Below are 19,311 nucleotides of genomic sequence, written 5' to 3' on the forward strand. Positions count from 1 at the left end.
CAATGGTCTCTGATATTATGTTACTCAATAGCTTGATCATTCTGTGGTCTCCATGGAACATATCATTTATTCATATTAATCCGGCAAGTATGACAATGTAAATGATGTCAATCTGGCATGAAAACCCTTAGCATTTAAATGTATTTCGCTTGAAGGACAATGTTGGTCCAGTATGTGTGTGTTTGTGTGAATATGTGTGCCTATACGCCATGAAAGTGACTCGCCATTACATCATTCTTCCAGGGTCAGTCCCCTAATTATTTTGAATGGGCTTGGCGATCATATATTACATTTGTGAAAACGCAGTTGTTTAAGATATATATTTATCAAATTATATTTGTGATTGTGGCTGAATTTACTCCTGCCAGATGCCTTTTTATATAATGTTGCGCTGACGAACATTGTGCTACATTTTTGCCCTTTTAAGGCCATTCAAAAAGCTAACAAACGTTAGAAAACTACAGGGCTACTTCCTTGAAAATGTTGCGGCACTTTCGATGCACGTTGACACAACCATTGGAACAAAGTGTTGTTGTTTCGTAAACTCCATGTACAGTTGGATGAGATCACGGATGGCCAGCGATCAAGTGTCAGGGTCAGACACACAACAAGTCTCTGTGGCGCAATTGGTTAGCGCGTTAGACTGTTAATCTAAAGGTTGGTGGTTCGAGCCCACCCAGGGACGAGAGTTTTCAGTTTGTTGTGCTCCATGATGCGGATGTGACATCCTGGACCTGTAATGAGATTCCCTGTTACTTTGTCCTGCTGAGGGTCAATGCCAACACAAGCCTCTCTAGTGCAATCAGTTAGTGTGTTTGACAATCTATCTAAAGATTGGTGCTTCGACACCACCCATGGATGACATTTTTCAGATTGTAGCGATGTGAAACTTCCTGACTTGTAGTGAGCTTCCATGAGACTTTGGCCTGCTGAGGGTCAATATAATCACAAGTCTCTGTGGCGCAATTGGTTAGCGCCTTAGGCCGTTAGTTTAAAGGTTGGTGATTTGAGCCCACCCAGAGATGCTATCTTTCCATTTATAGTGATGTGGAAAGACCTTCCTGGATTTACAGTAAGCTCGCTTTTGACCTGCTTTGTTTCCTATTGTCACATGTGATTGGTGTGTTGTTGAACATGAAAGATGACAAGTTCCTATACCTGCTGCTATACTATACCTAAATGGCTGTCAATGGTCTCTGATATTATGTTACTCAATAGCTTGATCATTCTGTGGTCTCCATGGAACATATCATTTATTCATATTAATCCGGCAAGTATGACAATGTAAATGATGTCAATCTGGCATGAAAACCCTTAGCATTTAAATGTATTTCGCTTGAAGGACAATGTTGGTCCAGTATGTGTGTGTTTGTGTGAATATGTGTGCCTATACGCCATGAAAGTGACTCGCCATTACATCATTCTTCCAGGGTCAGTCCCCTAATTATTTTGAATGGGCTTGGCGATCATATATTACATTTGTGAAAACGCAGTTGTTTAAGATATATATTTATCAAATTATATTTGTGATTGTGGCTGAATTTACTCCTGCCAGATGCCTTTTTATATAATGTTGTGCTGACGAACATTGTGCTACATTTTTGCCCTTTTAAGGCCATTCAAAAAGCTAACAAACGTTAGAAAACTACAGGGCTACTTCCTTGAAAATGTTGCGGCACTTTCGATGCACGTTGACACAACCATTGGAACAAAGTGTTGTTGTTTCGTAAACTCCATGTACAGTTGGATGAGATCACGGATGGCCAGCGATCAAGTGTCAGGGTCAGACACACAACAAGTCTCTGTGGCGCAATTGGTTAGCGCGTTAGACTGTTAATCTAAAGGTTGGTGGTTCGAGCCCACCCAGGGACGAGAGTTTTCAGTTTGTTGTGCTCCATGATGCGGATGTGACATCCTGGACCTGTAATGAGATTCCCTGTTACTTTGTCCTGCTGAGGGTCAATGCCAACACAAGCCTCTCTAGTGCAATCAGTTAGTGTGTTTGACAATCTATCTAAAGATTGGTGCTTCGACACCACCCATGGATGACATTTTTCAGATTGTAGCGATGTGAAACTTCCTGACTTGTAGTGAGCTTCCATGAGACTTTGGCCTGCTGAGGGTCAATATAATCACAAGTCTCTGTGGCGCAATTGGTTAGCGCCTTAGGCCGTTAGTTTAAAGGTTGGTGATTTGAGCCCACCCAGAGATGCTATCTTTCCATTTATAGTGATGTGGAAAGACCTTCCTGGATTTACAGTAAGCTCGCTTTTGACCTGCTTTGTTTCCTATTGTCACATGTGATTGGTGTGTTGTTGAACATGAAAGATGACAAGTTCCTATACCTGCTGCTATACTATACCTAAATGGCTGTCAATGGTCTCTGATATTATGTTACTCAATAGCTTGATCATTCTGTGGTCTCCATGGAACATATCATTTATTCATATTAATCCGGCAAGTATGACAATGTAAATGATGTCAATCTGGCATGAAAACCCTTAGCATTTAAATGTATTTCGCTTGAAGGACAATGTTGGTCCAGTATGTGTGTGTTTGTGTGAATATGTGTGCCTATACGCCATGAAAGTGACTCGCCATTACATCATTCTTCCAGGGTCAGTCCCCTAATTATTTTGAATGGGCTTGGCGATCATATATTACATTTGTGAAAACGCAGTTGTTTAAGATATATATTTATCAAATTATATTTGTGATTGTGGCTGAATTTACTCCTGCCAGATGCCTTTTTATATAATGTTGCGCTGACGAACATTGTGCTACATTTTTGCCCTTTTAAGGCCATTCAAAAAGCTAACAAACGTTAGAAAACTACAGGGCTACTTCCTTGAAAATGTTGCGGCACTTTCGATGCACGTTGACACAACCATTGGAACAAAGTGTTGTTGTTTCGTAAACTCCATGTACAGTTGGATGAGATCACGGATGGCCAGCGATCAAGTGTCAGGGTCAGACACACAACAAGTCTCTGTGGCGCAATTGGTTAGCGCGTTAGACTGTTAATCTAAAGGTTGGTGGTTCGAGCCCACCCAGGGACGAGAGTTTTCAGTTTGTTGTGCTCCATGATGCGGATGTGACATCCTGGACCTGTAATGAGATTCCCTGTTACTTTGTCCTGCTGAGGGTCAATGCCAACACAAGCCTCTCTAGTGCAATCAGTTAGTGTGTTTGACAATCTATCTAAAGATTGGTGCTTCGACACCACCCATGGATGACATTTTTCAGATTGTAGCGATGTGAAACTTCCTGACTTGTAGTGAGCTTCCATGAGACTTTGGCCTGCTGAGGGTCAATATAATCACAAGTCTCTGTGGCGCAATTGGTTAGCGCCTTAGGCCGTTAGTTTAAAGGTTGGTGATTTGAGCCCACCCAGAGATGCTATCTTTCCATTTATAGTGATGTGGAAAGACCTTCCTGGATTTACAGTAAGCTCGCTTTTGACCTGCTTTGTTTCCTATTGTCACATGTGATTGGTGTGTTGTTGAACATGAAAGATGACAAGTTCCTATACCTGCTGCTATACTATACCTAAATGGCTGTCAATGGTCTCTGATATTATGTTACTCAATAGCTTGATCATTCTGTGGTCTCCATGGAACATATCATTTATTCATATTAATCCGGCAAGTATGACAATGTAAATGATGTCAATCTGGCATGAAAACCCTTAGCATTTAAATGTATTTCGCTTGAAGGACAATGTTGGTCCAGTATGTGTGTGTTTGTGTGAATATGTGTGCCTATACGCCATGAAAGTGACTCGCCATTACATCATTCTTCCAGGGTCAGTCCCCTAATTATTTTGAATGGGCTTGGCGATCATATATTACATTCGTGAAAACGCAGTTGTTTAAGATATATATTTATCATATTATATTTGTGATTGTGGCTGAATTTACTCCTGCCAGATGCCTTTTTATATAATGTTGCGCTGACGAACATTGTGCTACATTTTTGCCCTTTTAAGGCCATTCAAAAAGCTAACAAACGTTAGAAAACTACAGGGCTACTTCCTTGAAAATGTTGCGGCACTTTCGATGCACGTTGACACAACCATTGGAACAAAGTGTTGTTGTTTCGTCAACTCCATGTACAGTTGTAAGCGGTGATCACGGATGGCCAGCGATCAAGTGTCAGGGTCAGACACACAACAAGTCTCTGTGGCGCAATTGGTTAGCGCGTTAGACTCTTCATCTAAAGGTTGGTGGTTCGAGCCCACCCAGGGACGAGAGTTTTCAGTTTGTTGTGCTCCATGATGGGATGTGACATCCTGGACCTGTAATGAGATTCCCTGTTACTTTGTCCTGCTGATGGTCAATGCCAACACAAGCCTCTCTAGTGCAATCAGTTAGTGTGTTTGACAAGCTATCTAAAGATTGGTGCTTCGACACCACCCATGGATGACATTTTTCAGATTGTAGCGATGTGAAACTTCCTGACTTTTAGTGAGCTTCCATGAGACTTTGGCCTGCTGAGGGTCAATATAATCACAAGTGTCTGTGGCGCAATTGGTTAGCGCCTTAGGCCGTTAGTTTAAAGGTTGGTGATTTGAGCCCACCCAGAGATGCTATCTTTCCATTTATAGTGATATGGAAAGACATTCCTGGATTTACAGTAAGCTCGCTTTTGACCTGCTTTGTTTCCTATTGTCACATGTGATTGGTGTGTTGTTGAACATGAAAGATGACAAGTTCGTATACCTGCTGCTATACTATACCTAAATGGCTGTCAATGGTCTCTGATATTATGTTACTCAATAGCTTGATCATTCTGTGGTCTCCATGGAACATATCATTTATTCATATTAATCCGGCAAGTATGACAATGTAAATGATGTCAATCTGGCATGAAAACCCTTAGCATTTAAATGTATTTCGCTTGAAGGACAATGTTGGTCCAGTATGTGTGTGTTTGTGTGAATATGTGTGCCTATACGCCATGAAAGTGACTCGCCATTACATCATTCTTCCAGGGTCAGTCCCCTAATTATTTTGAATGGGCTTGGAGATCATATATTACATTCGTGAAAACGCAGTTGTTTAAGATATATATTTATCAAATTATATTTGTGATTGTGGCAGAATTTACTCCTGCCAGATGTCTTTTTATATAATGTTGCGCTGACGAACATTGTGCTACATTTTTGCCCTTTTAAGGCCATTCAAAAAGTTAACAAACGTTAGACAACTACAGGGCTACTTCCTTGAAAATGTTGCGGCACTTTCGATGCACGTTGATACAACCATTGGAACAAAGTGTTGTTGTTTCGTCAACTCCATGTACAGTTGTAAGCGGTGATCACGGATGGCCAGCGATCAAGTGTCAGGGTCAGACACACAACAAGTCTCTGTGGCGCAATTGGTTAGCGCCTTAGGCTGTTAGTTTAAAGGTTGGTGATTTGAGCCCACCCAGAGATGCTATCTTTTCATTTATAGTGATGTGGAAAGACCTTCCTGGATTTACAGTAAGCTGGCTTTTGCTATACTATACCGGTATAGTATAGCAGCAGGTATAGGAAATTGTCATCTTTCATGTTCAACAACACACCAATCACATGTGACAACTGGAAACACAACAGGTCAAAAGCATGCTTACTGTAAGTCCAGGAAGGTCTTTCCACATCACTATAAATGGAAAGATAGCATCTCTGGGTGGGCTCAAATCACCAACCTTTAAACTAACGGCTTAAGGCGCTAAACAATTGCACCACAGAGACTTGTGATTATAGTGACCCTCAGCAAGCCAAAGTCTCATGGAAGATCACTACAAGTCAGGAAGTTTCACATCGCTACAATCTGAAAAATGTCATCCATGGGTGGTGTCGAAGCGCCAATCTTTAGATAGATTGTCAAACACGCAAACTGATTGCACTAGAGAGGCTTGTGTTGGCATTGACCGTCAGCAGGAAATCTCATTACAGGTCCAGGATGTCACATCCGCATCATGGAGCACAACAAACTGAAAACTCTCGTCCCCGGGTGGGCTTGAACCACCAAACTTTAGATTAACAGTCTAAGGAACTAACCAATTGCGCCACAGAGACTTGTTATATGTCTGACGCTGACACTTGATCGCTGGCCATCCGTGATCTCATCCAACTGTACATGGAGTTTACGAAAAAACAACACTTTGTGCATCGAAAGTGCCGCAACATTTTCAAGGAAGTAGCCCTGTAGTTTTCTAACGTTTGTTAGCTATTTGAATGGCCTTAAAAGGGCAAAAATGTAGCACAATGTTCGTAGCGCAACATTATATAAAAAGGCATCTGGCAGGAGTAAATTCAGCCACAAGCACAAATATAATTTGATAAATATACATCTTAAACAACTGCGTTTTCACGAATGTAATATATGATCTCCAAGCCCATTCAAAATAATTAGGGGACTGACCCCGGAAGAATGACGTAATGGCGAGTCACTTTCATGGCGTATAGGCACACATATTCACACAAACACACACATACTGGACCAACATTGTCCTTCAAGCGAGATACATTTAAATGCTAAGGGTTTTCATGCCAGATTGACATAATTTACATTGTCATACTAGCCAGATTAATATGAATAATTTATATGTTCCATGGAGACCACAGAATGATCAAGCTATTGAGTAACAGAAGATCAGAGACCATTGACAGCCATTTAGGTATAGTATAGCAGCAGGTATAGGAACTTGTCATCTTTCATGTTCAACAACACACCAATCACATGTGACAACAGTCAACACAGCAGGTCAAAAGCAAGCTTACTGTTAGGCCAGATGCCGAGTCGTTGCCATACCAGGCGGTGATGCAACCAGTCAGGATGCTCTCGGTGATGCAGCTTTAGAACTTTTTAAGGATTTGGGGACCCATGCCAAATCTTTTCAGTCTCCTGAGGAGGAAATGGTTTTGTCATGCCCTCTTCACGACTGTCTTAGTGTGTTTGGACCATGATAGTTCGTTGGTGATGTGGACACCAAGGAACTTGAAACTCTCAACCCGCTCCACTACAGCCCTGTCGATGTGAATGGGGTCCTGTTCAGCCCACCTTTTCCTGTAGTCCATGATCAGCTCCTTTGTTTTGCTCACATCGAGGGAGAGGTTGTTGTTCTGGCACCACACTGCCAGTTCTGAACTCCTACCTATAGGCTGTCTCATCGTTGATGGTGATCAGCTCTACCACAGTTGTGTCGTCAGCAAACTGAATGACGGTGTGGGAGTCGTGCTTGGCCACGCAGTTGTGGCCAAACAAGAAGTGCTTAAGTTGATTAACAAAAACTACACAAATCAACTAAACTACATGACCAATTGCTAGAAAAACAGCAAGCAATAAACAATGACAACAGCGATTACTTACAGTACTAAAAAGATAACCACCCTACATGATGACAAGACTACTGAGACTCTCACATACAGTGAGCTCCAAAAGTATTGGGACAGTGGCCCATTTTTATAAATTTTTGGCTCTGCACTCCAGCACATTGGATTTGAAATGATGCAATGCTACCATGATCACGGATAGCCCTGAATGAATCGTGAATAACAATGAGTGAGCGTTAGATGCACAAATATCATTCCCCCAAGACATGCTAACCTTACAATAACAGGGGGAGGTTAGCTTTTTTGTGGGGTATGATATTGATGCCTCTAACTTTCTCACTCATCATACAGTGAGGGGGAAAAGTATTTGATACCCTGCTGATTTTGTACATTTGCCCACTGACAAAGAAATGATCAGTCTGTAATTTTAATGGTAGGTTTATTTGAACAGTGAGAGACAGAATAACAACAAAAAAATCCAGAAAAACGCATGTCAAAAATGTTATAAATTGATTTGCATTTTAATGAGGGAAATAAGTATTTGACCCCTCTGCAAAACATGATTTAGTACTTGGTGGCAAAACCCTTGTTGGCAATCACAGAGGTCAGACGTTTCTTGTAGTTGGCCACCAGGTTTGCACACATCTCAGGAGGGATTTTGTCCCACTCCTCTTTGCAGATCTTCTCCAAGTCATTAAGGTTGAGGCTGACGTTTGGCAACTCGAACCTTCAGCTCCCTCCACAGATTTTCTATGGGATTAAGGTCTGGAGACTGGCTAGGCCACTCCAGGACCTTAATGTACTTCTTCTTGAGCCACTCCTTTGTTGCCTTGGCCGTGTGTTTTGGGTCATTGTCATGCTGGAATACCCATCCACGACCCATTTTCAATGCCCTGGCTGAGGGAAGGAGGTTCTCACCCAAGATTTGACGGTACATGGCCCTGTCCATCGTCCCTTTGATACGGTGAAGTTGTCCTGTCCCCTTAGCAGAAAAACACCCCCAAAGCATAATGTTTCCACCTCCATGTTTGACGGTGGAGATGGTGTTCTTAGGGTCATAGGCAGCATTCCTCTTCCTCCAAACACGGCGAGTTGAGCTGATGCCAAAGAGCTCCATTTTGGTCTCATCTGACCACAACACTTTCACCAGTTGTCCTCTGAATCATTCAGATGTTCATTGGCAAACTTCAGACGGGCATGTATATGTGCTTTCTTGAGCAGGGGGACCTTGCGGGCGCTGCAGAATTTCAGTCCTTCACGGCGTAGTGTGTTACCAATTGTTTTCTTGGTGACTATAGTCCCAGCTGCCTTGAGATCATTGACAAGATCCTCCCGTGTAGTTCTGGGCTGATTACTCACTGTTCTCATGATCATTGCAACTCCATGAGGTGAGATCTTGCATGGAGCCCCAGGCCGAGGGAGATTGACAGTTCTTTTGTGTTTCTTCCATTTGCGAATAATCGCACCAACTGTTGTCACCTTCTCACCAAGCTGCTTGGCGATGGTCTTGTAGCCCATTCCAGCCTTGTGGTCTACAATCTTGTCCCTGACATCCTTGGAGAGCTCTTTGGTCTTGGCCATGGTGGAGAGTTTGGAATCTGATTGATTGATTGCTTCTGTGGACAGGTGTCTTTTATACAGGTAACAAACTGAGATTAGGAGCAATCCCTTAAAGAGTGTGCTCATAATCTCAGCTCGTTACCTGTATAAAAGACACCTGGGAGCCAGAAATCTTTCTGATTGAGAGGGGGTCAAATACTTATTTCCCTCATTAAAATGCAAATCAATTTATAACATTTTTGACATGCGTTCTTCTGGATTTTTTTGTTGTTATTCTGTCTCTCACTGTTTAAATAAACATACCATTAAAATTATAGACTGATCATTTCTTTGTCAGTGGGCAAACGAACAAAATCAGCAGGGGATCAAATACTTTTTTCCCTCACTGTAATTCACAATTCATTTAGGATTATCCGTCATGATGGTAGCATCCACATTAATATATTAACGAAACACGGCTTGTAACAAAAAATAAAAAATTAGCAGTAAGCTTTAGTTGTCTTTTTGCACTCAGTCAATTCCTCACGCCGCTGTTTCCAACGTCTTATCATCGACTCATTATGACCAAGCTCCCGTGCAGCAGCTCTATTTCCTTTTCCAACAGCCAGATCAATTGCCTTCAACTTGAAAGCTGCATCATATGCATTTCTCCGTGTCTTTGCCATGATGAGGGTGACAAAATGACTACCGTAATCAGAATGATGGGAAGTTTGAGAGCGCTCGATTTAATCTAAACAGTAAACAAAAAAATTGTTTGACCTTAACCCGTTTGGCAATTTCATTGGTCTAATGAAAGCTTCATGCCGCCAAAAAACTGAGTCCGTCACAGAATGTGTTTTTTTGGAGAAAAATAAATAAATAAAATTAAAATCCATATATTAGCCGCGTCATTGTTTAAGCCGCGAGGCTCAAAGCTGGGAAAAAAGTTGCGGCTTATAGTCCGGAATTTATGGTACTTTAAATACATAAGTGAATTTGTCCCAGTACTTTTGGTCCCCTAAAATGGGTGGAAAATGTACAAAAAGTACTGTACTTTCTAAACAGTTCACCCGATATGGATGAAAGCTGAGTCTGCACTTGAACCTCAGTCATTGTATCATTTCAAATCAAAGATGCTGGAGTACATAGCCAAAACGACAACACAAATGGTCACTGTCCCAATACTTTTGGAGCTCACTGTAATTTGTCATTTAGCATAAACACTCAAGGAATAAAATATGATATAAAACAGAGTTTATTTATAGAAGAAGTTACAGTGCACATTAGCATAGCATTTCAACCAGACACTCTGGCTTTCCAACAGGCTGATCAGATTACAGATACGTTGGTTCCAAAAAAAAATCTAAATGCCTGTGCTGTTGCAACGTTACATTGCTATGGTGACAAACTCTTCTGCAGGGTGATGGCAAGCATCAAGTTCGTTTGCAACCAATCATCTAACAATAACCCATGTAATGAAATACATCGGTGCCATTTGTGAAATATGCCCCTGGTGGTGCAGTTCTAGCCACATTGCAGCATTTTTTTGTTTGACCTGTTTTGTATCAGCCCAACTGTAGCCCATATGATACAATAAAGACAAAGAATGGTCTTTTCATTTGCTTTTTTATTTCACCTTTATTTAACCAGGTAAGCTAGTTGAGAACAAGTTCTCATTTACAACTGCGACCTGGCCAAGATAAAGCGACACAAACACAGAGTTACACATGGGATAAACAAGCGTACAGTCAATAACACCATAGAAAAAAAGTAAGTCTTTATACAGTGTGTGCAAATGGCGTGAGGAGTTAAGGCAATAAATAGGCCATAGTAGCGGAGTAATTTCAATTTAGCAAATTAACACTGGAGTGATAGATGAGCAGATGATGATGTGCAAGTAGAAATACTGGTGTGCAAAAAAGCAGAAAAGTAAATAAAAACAATTTGGGGATGAGGTAGGTAGTTGGTTGGGCTATTTACAGATGGGCTATGTACAGCTGCAGCGATCGGTTATCTGCTCAGATAGCTGATGTTTAAAGTTAGTGAAGGAAATGTAAGTCTCCAGCTTCAGCGATTTTTGCAATCGTTCCAGTCATTGGCAGCAGAGAACTGGAAGGAAAGGCGGCCAAAGTATGTGTTGGCTTTGGGGGTGACCAGTGAGCTGAGATAAGGCGGAGCTTTACGTAGCAGAGACTTATAGATGACATGGAGCCAGTGAGTCTGGCGACGAATATGTAGCGAGGGCCAGCCGACTAGAGCATACAGGTCGCAGTGGGTGGTATAAGGGGCTTTGGTGACAAAACGGATGGCACTGTGATAGACTGCATCCAGTTTGCTGAGTAGAGTGTTGGAAGCTATTTTGTAAAATGACATCGCCGAAGTGGAGGATCGGTAGGATAGTCAGTTTTACGAGGGTATGTTTGGTGGCGTGAGTGAACGGGGCTTTGTTGCGAATCGGAAGCCGATTCTAGATTTAATTTTGGAGATGTTTAATATGAGTCTGGAAGGAGAGTTTACAGTCTAGCCAGACTGTAGTTTGTAGTTGTCCACATATTCTAAGTCAGAACCGTCCAGAGTAGTGATGCTAGTTGGGTGGGCGGGTGCGGCAGCAAACGGTTGAAAAGCATGCATTTGGTTTTACTAGCGTTTAAGAGCAGTTGGAGGCCACGGAAGGAGTGTTGTATGGCATTGAAGCTCGTTTGGAGGTTAGTTAACACAGTGTCCAAAGAAGGGCCAGATGTATACAGAATGGTGTCGTCTGCGTAGAGGTGGATCAGGGAATCACCCGTAGCAAGAGCGACATCGTTGATATATATAGAGAAAAGAGTCGACCTGAGAATTGAACCCTGTGGCACCCCCATAGAGACTGCCAGAGGTCCGGACAACCGGCCCTCCGATTTGACACACTGAACTCGGTCTGAGAAGTAGTTGGTGAACCAGTCGAGGCAGTCATTTGAGAAACCAAGGCTGTTGAGTCTGCCAATAAGAATGTGGTGGTTGACAGAGTCGAAAGCCTTGGCCAGGTCGATGAAGATGGCTGCACAGTACTGTCTTTTATCGATGGCGGTTATGATATCGTTTAGTACCTTGAGCGTGGCTGAGGTGCACCCGTGACCAGATCGGAAACCGGATTGCACAGCGGAGAAGGTATGGTGGCATTCGAAATGGTCAGTGATCTATTTCTTAACTTGGCTTTCGAAGACTTTAGAAAGGCAGGGCAGGATGGATATAGGTCTATAACAGTTTGGGTCTAGAGTGTCACCCCCTTTGAAGAGGTGCTTGTTGAAGATAAAGGCAATGCAGAAATACTTTCACAACTGAACGAATTGTGCACAGTAGTTTTTGTCCCACCTCCCTCTCCCTCCCCTCCCTCACACACTGACAAACACCAGGCGTGCAGAGTACGCTAGGTCGGTCAGGTAGAGCAGGAAGTTGAGAGCGGTGAGAACCGCAACAATCAACAGTGTTGGCTGCTGCCGGGTTTCGTTGTGGCTGTAACTCTTGTCGAACTGGAACACGGGCCAGATGATGGTGGCAGTCAGGTACATGGCAACAGCCAGCAGGCCATAGGCTGACAGGAATCGTGTGAAGGGGAACGGGAGAAAGTCGGTACACTCCCCGACACACAGCACCACCACGGCCGCCGACAGGATGAAACAGACACAGTAGACCGCCATGCACCACTTGAGCGCTGCGTGATGATCGTACGACACCGGGTCGCTGACCAGCATGAAGATGATGCAGGCCACGAAGGTCTGGCACACCTTGAGCAGGCCTGGAGCCGTGGCCATGTAGCCCGCCACCTCGCCCGGCATCGCCCGCGTCAGGGTCACCTCCCACAGGTAGGCCACGGTGGCCAGGCAGGAGAAGACGGTGGAGGCGATGCGTCTGTCCCGGGCCTCCCCGTGGTTCTGCTGGCCCTTGAGGAAGTAGACAGGGAAGATGATAGAGGCGGAGAAGCAGAGCAGAGTGGCGTAGCAGGCCATGGTGATGGGGAAGTTTTTCCAGGAGACAGGGGCTCGGGTCTGGAGGCCAAAGTGCTCCACCAGCAGTACCAGCAGGGTCGCGGAGAAGCTGAAGGCCCAGCAGAACACACACCAGTCTGCTAACCCGTGGGAGAGAGAGGCCTCATGGGCCACCACACTGAAGGCCACGCAGGAGAACAACTGGGCAGCCACACGCACCCACAGCAGCTGGGAGGTGGGCAGCACAATCAATGGCATGGTGGGAGGTGTTATACTGTCAAGTTATACAGGGGAGTGGGGAATATGTACTGTAATATAGCTGGAACACCGTAATAGTTATTATTCTGAGCCCTTCCTCAGATACAATTAAAAGACTCTGAACTTGTCCTGTTCTCATCCAGGGTTCTGCAAGGAGATAAAGAAACAAAGCAAGATTTAGGGGCCAGGCAAATCACAGAACATCCCAATTTAGAAATAAATTAAATGAAACCATTGTGAAATTGTGAAACTGAAACCATTAACATGACTGTTCTACATATATGAGAGCAGTTCTTGAAAATGGTTCCCAGTCACATTTCCTCTACATGTCCCTCCCTCCCCAGAGAGATGCCTGATTACATGCTCTCCCAGTTTAAGTACACACATTACATCAACATGGCTTGACTCGCAGTTCTAAGTTTAAATGCATGAGAGAATTGTATTCACTATGACAATACGTGCTATCAAATTGAGAGAAATGCGTTTTTTGTACGTATGGGAAATTTCAGGGACCTTTTATTTCAGGTCATGAAACATGGAAACAACACTTTACATGTAGTGATTAGATTTTTATTCAGTATAATTTAAAGATCCATATTAAGTATTGGATCTTTAAAAGACAACTTTTTCATGACCCTGCAGTTTACCTATACAATGTCTGATGGTGAAGTAAACAAAATATATAAATGAGCTCTCCACAATGAATTTCAATAGAGAACTAATAAAAATAGACAAGCTCCTGCAACCATGGAAAAGTAAATACCTGTCTATTTATGGAAAAAATTACACTGATTAACTCCTTAGTCCTATCTTAGTTTACATCACTTACGTATGGCATTGCCTACCCCAGATGATTTGCTTTTCTAATCATATGAGCAAAAAATATTTTGCTTTATCTGGGATGCTAAACCAGACAAGATAAAGCGTGCCCATCTATATAATGAATATGAACTGGGTGGGCTGAGATTAAATATAAAAGCACTAATCCTCTAAAAGCTTCACTTATACAAAAGTTTTACTTGAACCCAAAATGGTTCTCAAGTAGATTACTAAGAAAAAGTCATCCCTTGTTTAAAAATTGCCTTTGTGCAGATAGCCACGTCTCATTTTCGATTAATTGAAAATTAAACCTTGTTCAAAGTATCTCTTGTTCAAACAAGCATTGCAGAGCCTGGCAGGTTGGGAGCTTGGGCCGATAGGTTTCTGGTTCGGGTTCCCGATTTAAATTGGTGGGAGGTCTGTCGACATGCCCTTTGGCGAGGTGCTTGACCCTGGTTGCTCCTGTGGGTCGCTCTGGATGGGAGTGTCTGCTTGATGACTGAATGTAACGTAAATGTTGAGCGGCTTCACCGCAGGTAGATTGTACGGTTTTAATATATATATTTTTTTAAATACAAAAAATAAAGAGTTTCTATTAAACAAATTCAGGTAAGTCCCTCCCTGTTTTGTTTGCGTCCGTTTAAGAAACGTATCACATCAGAATCGGAGGAATGAATACACCCCTAACCAGTGCAAAACCTTTCGGTATGGTGTAAAATGTTTTTGCTACGGTTTGCACAAATTAATTTTGTTCAACCCAGCTCTTTATGGTTGTTAGGCCTACTAATTGATTACCACATCCCCCCCCCTCCTGGTTACATGTTATACTCCTCCAGTAGGTTACACTTATCAGTAACCCTTAATTTGGATAGTCCATCTGTAGATGCTTTACAGACTATTTATAGTCTATCAGAAAGATTTCAACTTACTATCTACTAACCCTAACCCTTATCAACAGATATTGTTGATAGTACAGTATGACCATCTGTAAAGCATCTACAGATGGATTATCCGAACTATCCAAATAAAATGTGACCCACTTCTCCTCACGCTAAGAAAGATATAGCAGTCAGAGAGAAAAAGCTATTCTAGCTGTGACTTGTACTAGGCTAGGGAGTAGGCACACAGTAATGAGGAAATAAAAAGCCAGTGAATTCACACTGAATTGAGAAGGCACTTCCTCCTTGACATCGTCGCTCTCTATTGGCATTGGTGTTCACTGTCAGTCACACAGCATCATCGTCATCCCTTTCCATTGGGCCAAAGCTAAGATCCTAAGACTTCGAGACGTGATCTGCATCCCAAATGGCACCCTATTCCCTACACAGTGCACTACTTTTGACCAGAGCCCTATGGACGCGGCCTTTGACTCATATTTAATATACTCATGAACTGAATGCAAGGTACACTGATACTTCAGTCATCCTCATCATATGCTTGTCAGTAACACATTGACTTCCTCTTCAGTGTGTCAAGCTCTAAACCTGGCTTCTTTAAGGCTTTGTTACTTTAAGTAGTTCTTTACTGAGTCTATTAGCCAGAGGAGAGCTGTAAAGAGCCTCCCTTTCTCTCTGGCCGAGGAAGAAAAACTGGAAGCTGAACTAATGTCTCCATCTCACATCTACAGGGGCCCAGATACTACTAGCCTACTGTACCGTAGACCTAGACCACATGGAAATGACAAGTTTGTGATATAAAACTGAGTTAAACAAACCTTGGGCTTGTTTACTGGACCCAGATTAGACCAAGGCTGCTCCTAGACGAGTCCAGGACTAGGATGAATCTGTGTCTGGGAAACTGGCCCACATTGGCAATACCATATTCCGTTTCTCTTTTAGATGGGGGCCTAGTTACTCATATCTAGAGGCTGGGGAACAAATCTAAACTGAGGTGAAATGGGGGTTAGGAGGATGTGATGGGTGCAGTTATGGTACGTGCCCAAGTCTCCCTCTCTCTCTCTTGAAAAGGAAGTATTGCAATATTCTTAGCAGGAGAGTGCTGGTTTTATTGTTTATTTTCATGCCAGTGAGAAATTCCCTATGAATGTTATTTAGGATGTTCAAACTGAAACACATGGGGAGAAAATTTCATCAAAGCATGACCAGACTTGTTGATGGTATTTTCAACACACACGGATCATCAATGATGAGTGAGTGAGTGAGTGCACAAGCGTAAGGGCTGTTGCCGACGCGACGCACTGCACCTAAGTAGATTAATGCTACGGTATCTGAGGCATTCTCATTGGACTAAAAATAGAAAGTAACGGTATTTTCTGTACCTTCTTTCTCGTCAAGACTGCACTGGAATAGAAATAGCATTTTAAAGAAGAACGGTTATTCTTACCTCTGATCTCGCATGGTCTTCTTCCTTCCTGTTACCGTTTTGGAGCCGAGGCGTGCACTTTTACACTCGCGACCACTTCGTCTACAGGTAACTGCCAAAATAATGGAAACACTTGAGTAAATTAGGTATACAACCAGTGGTGGAAAATGTACCCAATTGTCATACTTGAGTAAAAGTAATGATACCTTATTAATAGAAAATGACTCAAGTAAAGTCACTCAGTAAAATCCAACTGGAGTAAAACTAAAAAAAGTAGTTGGTTTTAAATATACTTAAGTACCAAAAGTAAATGTAATTGCTAAAATATACTTAAGTATCAAAAGTAAAAGTATAAATAATTTCAAATTCCTTATATTAAGCAAACCAGACGGCACGATTTTCTTGTTTTTAAAATTTACGGATAGGCAGGGGCCCACCAACATAATTTACAAACAACGCATGTGTTTAATGAGTCCGCCAGATCAGATGCAGTAGGGATGATGTTTGAATTATACAATTTTCCTGTCCTGCCAAGCATTCAAAATGTAATGAGTACTTTTGGGTGTCGGGGAAAATGTATGGAGTAAAAAGTACATTATTTTCTTCAGGAATGTAGTGAGGTAAAAGTAAAAGTCATCAAAAATATAAATAGTAAAGTCGGGTACAGACACCACAAAAAACTACTTAAGTAGAACTTTAAAGTATTTTTACTGAAGTACTTTACACCACTGGATACAATGCAGTGCTTTCTACACAAGTGTGTGGTTCCTCATTTAAATAAGAATTGTATATCCCATTATGCTTAGGGTCATGTATAGAATGCTGGGCAGGTTATTATTTTGACTACCATGGCCATGCCCCCATGGGAAGATAATGCCTCCATCCACAGGACACGAGTTGTCACTGAATGGTTTGATATGCATGAAAATTATGTAAACCATATGCCATGGCTGTGTCCGGCACCAGATCTCAACCCAATTGAACACTTATGGGAGATTCTGGAGTGGTGATTGAGACAGCATTTTCCACCACCATCAACAAAACACCAAATTATAGAATTTCACATGGGAGAATGGTGTCGCATCCTTGCAATAGAGTTCCAGACACTTGTAGAATATATGCTAAGGTGCATTGAAGCTGTTCTGGCTCGTGGTGGCCCAATGCCTCATTGTGACACTTTATGTGGATGTTTCCTTTATGTTGGCAGTTACCTTTAGCTCAGCGAAGAACTGGGCGTGGTCGATTATGCTGAACCGTGGGGCAACGGTCTATGGCCAGCGCCCTTCTCAAATCGAACAGTCAGCATGATGCATCGTCCAGGAAGATACATCTCTTTCCCATAATATATATATACACACAGACACACACACACACACGTATATATTTGAAATTTCAAACTAGTTTTTATTGGGAAGGCAAATAATGCGTTTTTATCAAACACAATCACTCTTGCATGTGAAAACACAGAAAATCATACTCATTCTCCACGTGCTTAATTATGTCACTTTTGTTTTGAGCCGACTTCATCATGGGCTTTAAACGGGGCACCTGGCTCACGCCCGGGTGGCAGCCCGGTTCCTAAACGAAGGCAATCAACATTCACTGTGTGCAAAACACGCCCATCCAGGCGCCCGGGACAGATTAATCGAATCCCCTCACTTTCTCACAAACTCCACACCAAATTTGGTCATATGTCTCATTTATAGTAGGTCATGTCTGGAACTGGAATTGGGGGCTTAACCAGGGGCGCATTCAGCAGGACAACGTTTTGGAATTGTTTGAAATACTGTTAGGCTACCTATAACAAACGTGCTTCTTGGTAATGGAGGACAAGGAATCATGTTGGCTCTACTGATGGCATTTCCTATCTGCAACGTTCGACAACGTTTGGCTAATGAACTTGGCCCAGATGTGTGTGGATAAGTGGTGGAAGCTGTTTGAGGGTATGGGGAGGCATCGTCTGCTGAAACAGTTTCCATCAGGTCCAGTTTCAGCAATAGTTTTAACAGTAGTATCCAGCTACATCCTGTTGCTAAAATTAGTCTGTCACTAAAGCCAATACTATCGCCATCTACTGGCCGTGGTTAATCCCTACCACCGACATGTGAACTTCTTTTCTTTCCTAGATTCCTTTTCTCATTTCCTAGCTGCCTTTCCTTCCCGCTCTACTGGCCGTGGTTAATCCCTACCACATTCATGTGAACTCTTTCCTTGCTTCCTTTCCTTTCCTCCTTGCCTAGCTCCATTTATTTTCCTACTTTCCTCACCCCCGCCACCCATTCTTCATTATTATTGTTTATTAAGATAGCCTATATTAAATACAACACCAGCATGATTTTGTTTAATTTGAAGGATTTAGGGAAATTTTGTTGTTTTGAAGCTAATTTCATGCAATTCTATGTAGTTTACAAGTCTCATGACATCTTAGGTAGGTTATTTAATGATGATGATAATAATAAGGAAAATAAAGTCTTGACCCAATATCCCCCCCAAAAAATGTTGATGCATGCCAGCAAAGCCACAACACTAAACAATACATTAATTGCACTATAACGGTGACAAACGGTGCCCACAAACTGTTGGGACAGCTTTATGTAGGCCCTAACAGCAGAGCTTTCTTTTCAGCACCATGGAGTGAATCCTTACCACCGCTACACCTAGCTATCAGCGGAGCCTTATCTGGCAGCGAAACAGATCATTCAGCCTCATTTACTGCCTTTTTAAAAAGCATAGCTGAAATGGCTGACTTCCTTAAACAAATGTGGTTTCTACTGACAATTGAGATGGACAAACTGTGGCAGAAGGGAACGATGAGCGAATAAGAGGCAATCCGTAATTTCAATTAAGACAATGAGCGAGCAAAGACGGACGTAGTCACTATAACTATTTACTCAGCACTTTTGAAATGTACAGTGACAAAATTCCGAACATGGGCCATTCTTACAGTATTCTACCTGTACACCAAGTCAGAACCGTAGGATAAATAAAGGGATCAGATAAGCAGACAATGACATTTCTCTAAAACAGGCTATAGGCTTCATGTGCACCACCAAGTCAGAACAATAGGCTAAGTTATGAGGGGGAAAG

The 19,311-nt window shown here is 42.4% G+C and overlaps 1 protein-coding gene and 3 non-coding genes across 4 annotated transcripts; 3 read left to right on the forward strand and 1 right to left on the reverse strand.

The window, feature by feature from the left end:
• Window positions 1-611: 611 nt before the first annotated feature.
• Window positions 612-685, forward strand: trnan-guu (transfer RNA asparagine (anticodon GUU)). The gene has a single exon. It is a non-coding gene; the product is annotated as a tRNA-Asn (tRNA).
• A 1,113-nt stretch (window positions 686-1,798) lies between these two features.
• trnan-guu (transfer RNA asparagine (anticodon GUU)) lies at window positions 1,799-1,872 on the forward strand. The gene has a single exon. It is a non-coding gene; the product is annotated as a tRNA-Asn (tRNA).
• A 1,113-nt stretch (window positions 1,873-2,985) lies between these two features.
• Window positions 2,986-3,059, forward strand: trnan-guu (transfer RNA asparagine (anticodon GUU)). Its single transcript has one exon. It is a non-coding gene; the product is annotated as a tRNA-Asn (tRNA).
• An 8,818-nt stretch (window positions 3,060-11,877) lies between these two features.
• Window positions 11,878-16,404, reverse strand: LOC106609018 (myeloid-associated differentiation marker homolog). Its single transcript, XM_014207347.2, has 2 exons — window positions 16,246-16,404; window positions 11,878-13,230 (listed from the first exon to the last, which is right to left on the reverse strand). Exon 2 carries the CDS (start codon window positions 13,081-13,083, stop codon window positions 12,232-12,234), a length of 852 nt encoding a protein of 283 aa, XP_014062822.1. The 5' UTR covers window positions 13,084-13,230; window positions 16,246-16,404; the 3' UTR covers window positions 11,878-12,231.
• Between the last annotated feature and the right edge of the window lie 2,907 nt (window positions 16,405-19,311).

Source organism: Salmo salar, chromosome ssa07 (assembly GCF_905237065.1).
Source record: "Salmo salar chromosome ssa07, Ssal_v3.1, whole genome shotgun sequence".
Lineage (NCBI taxonomy): Eukaryota > Metazoa > Chordata > Actinopteri > Salmoniformes > Salmonidae > Salmo > Salmo salar.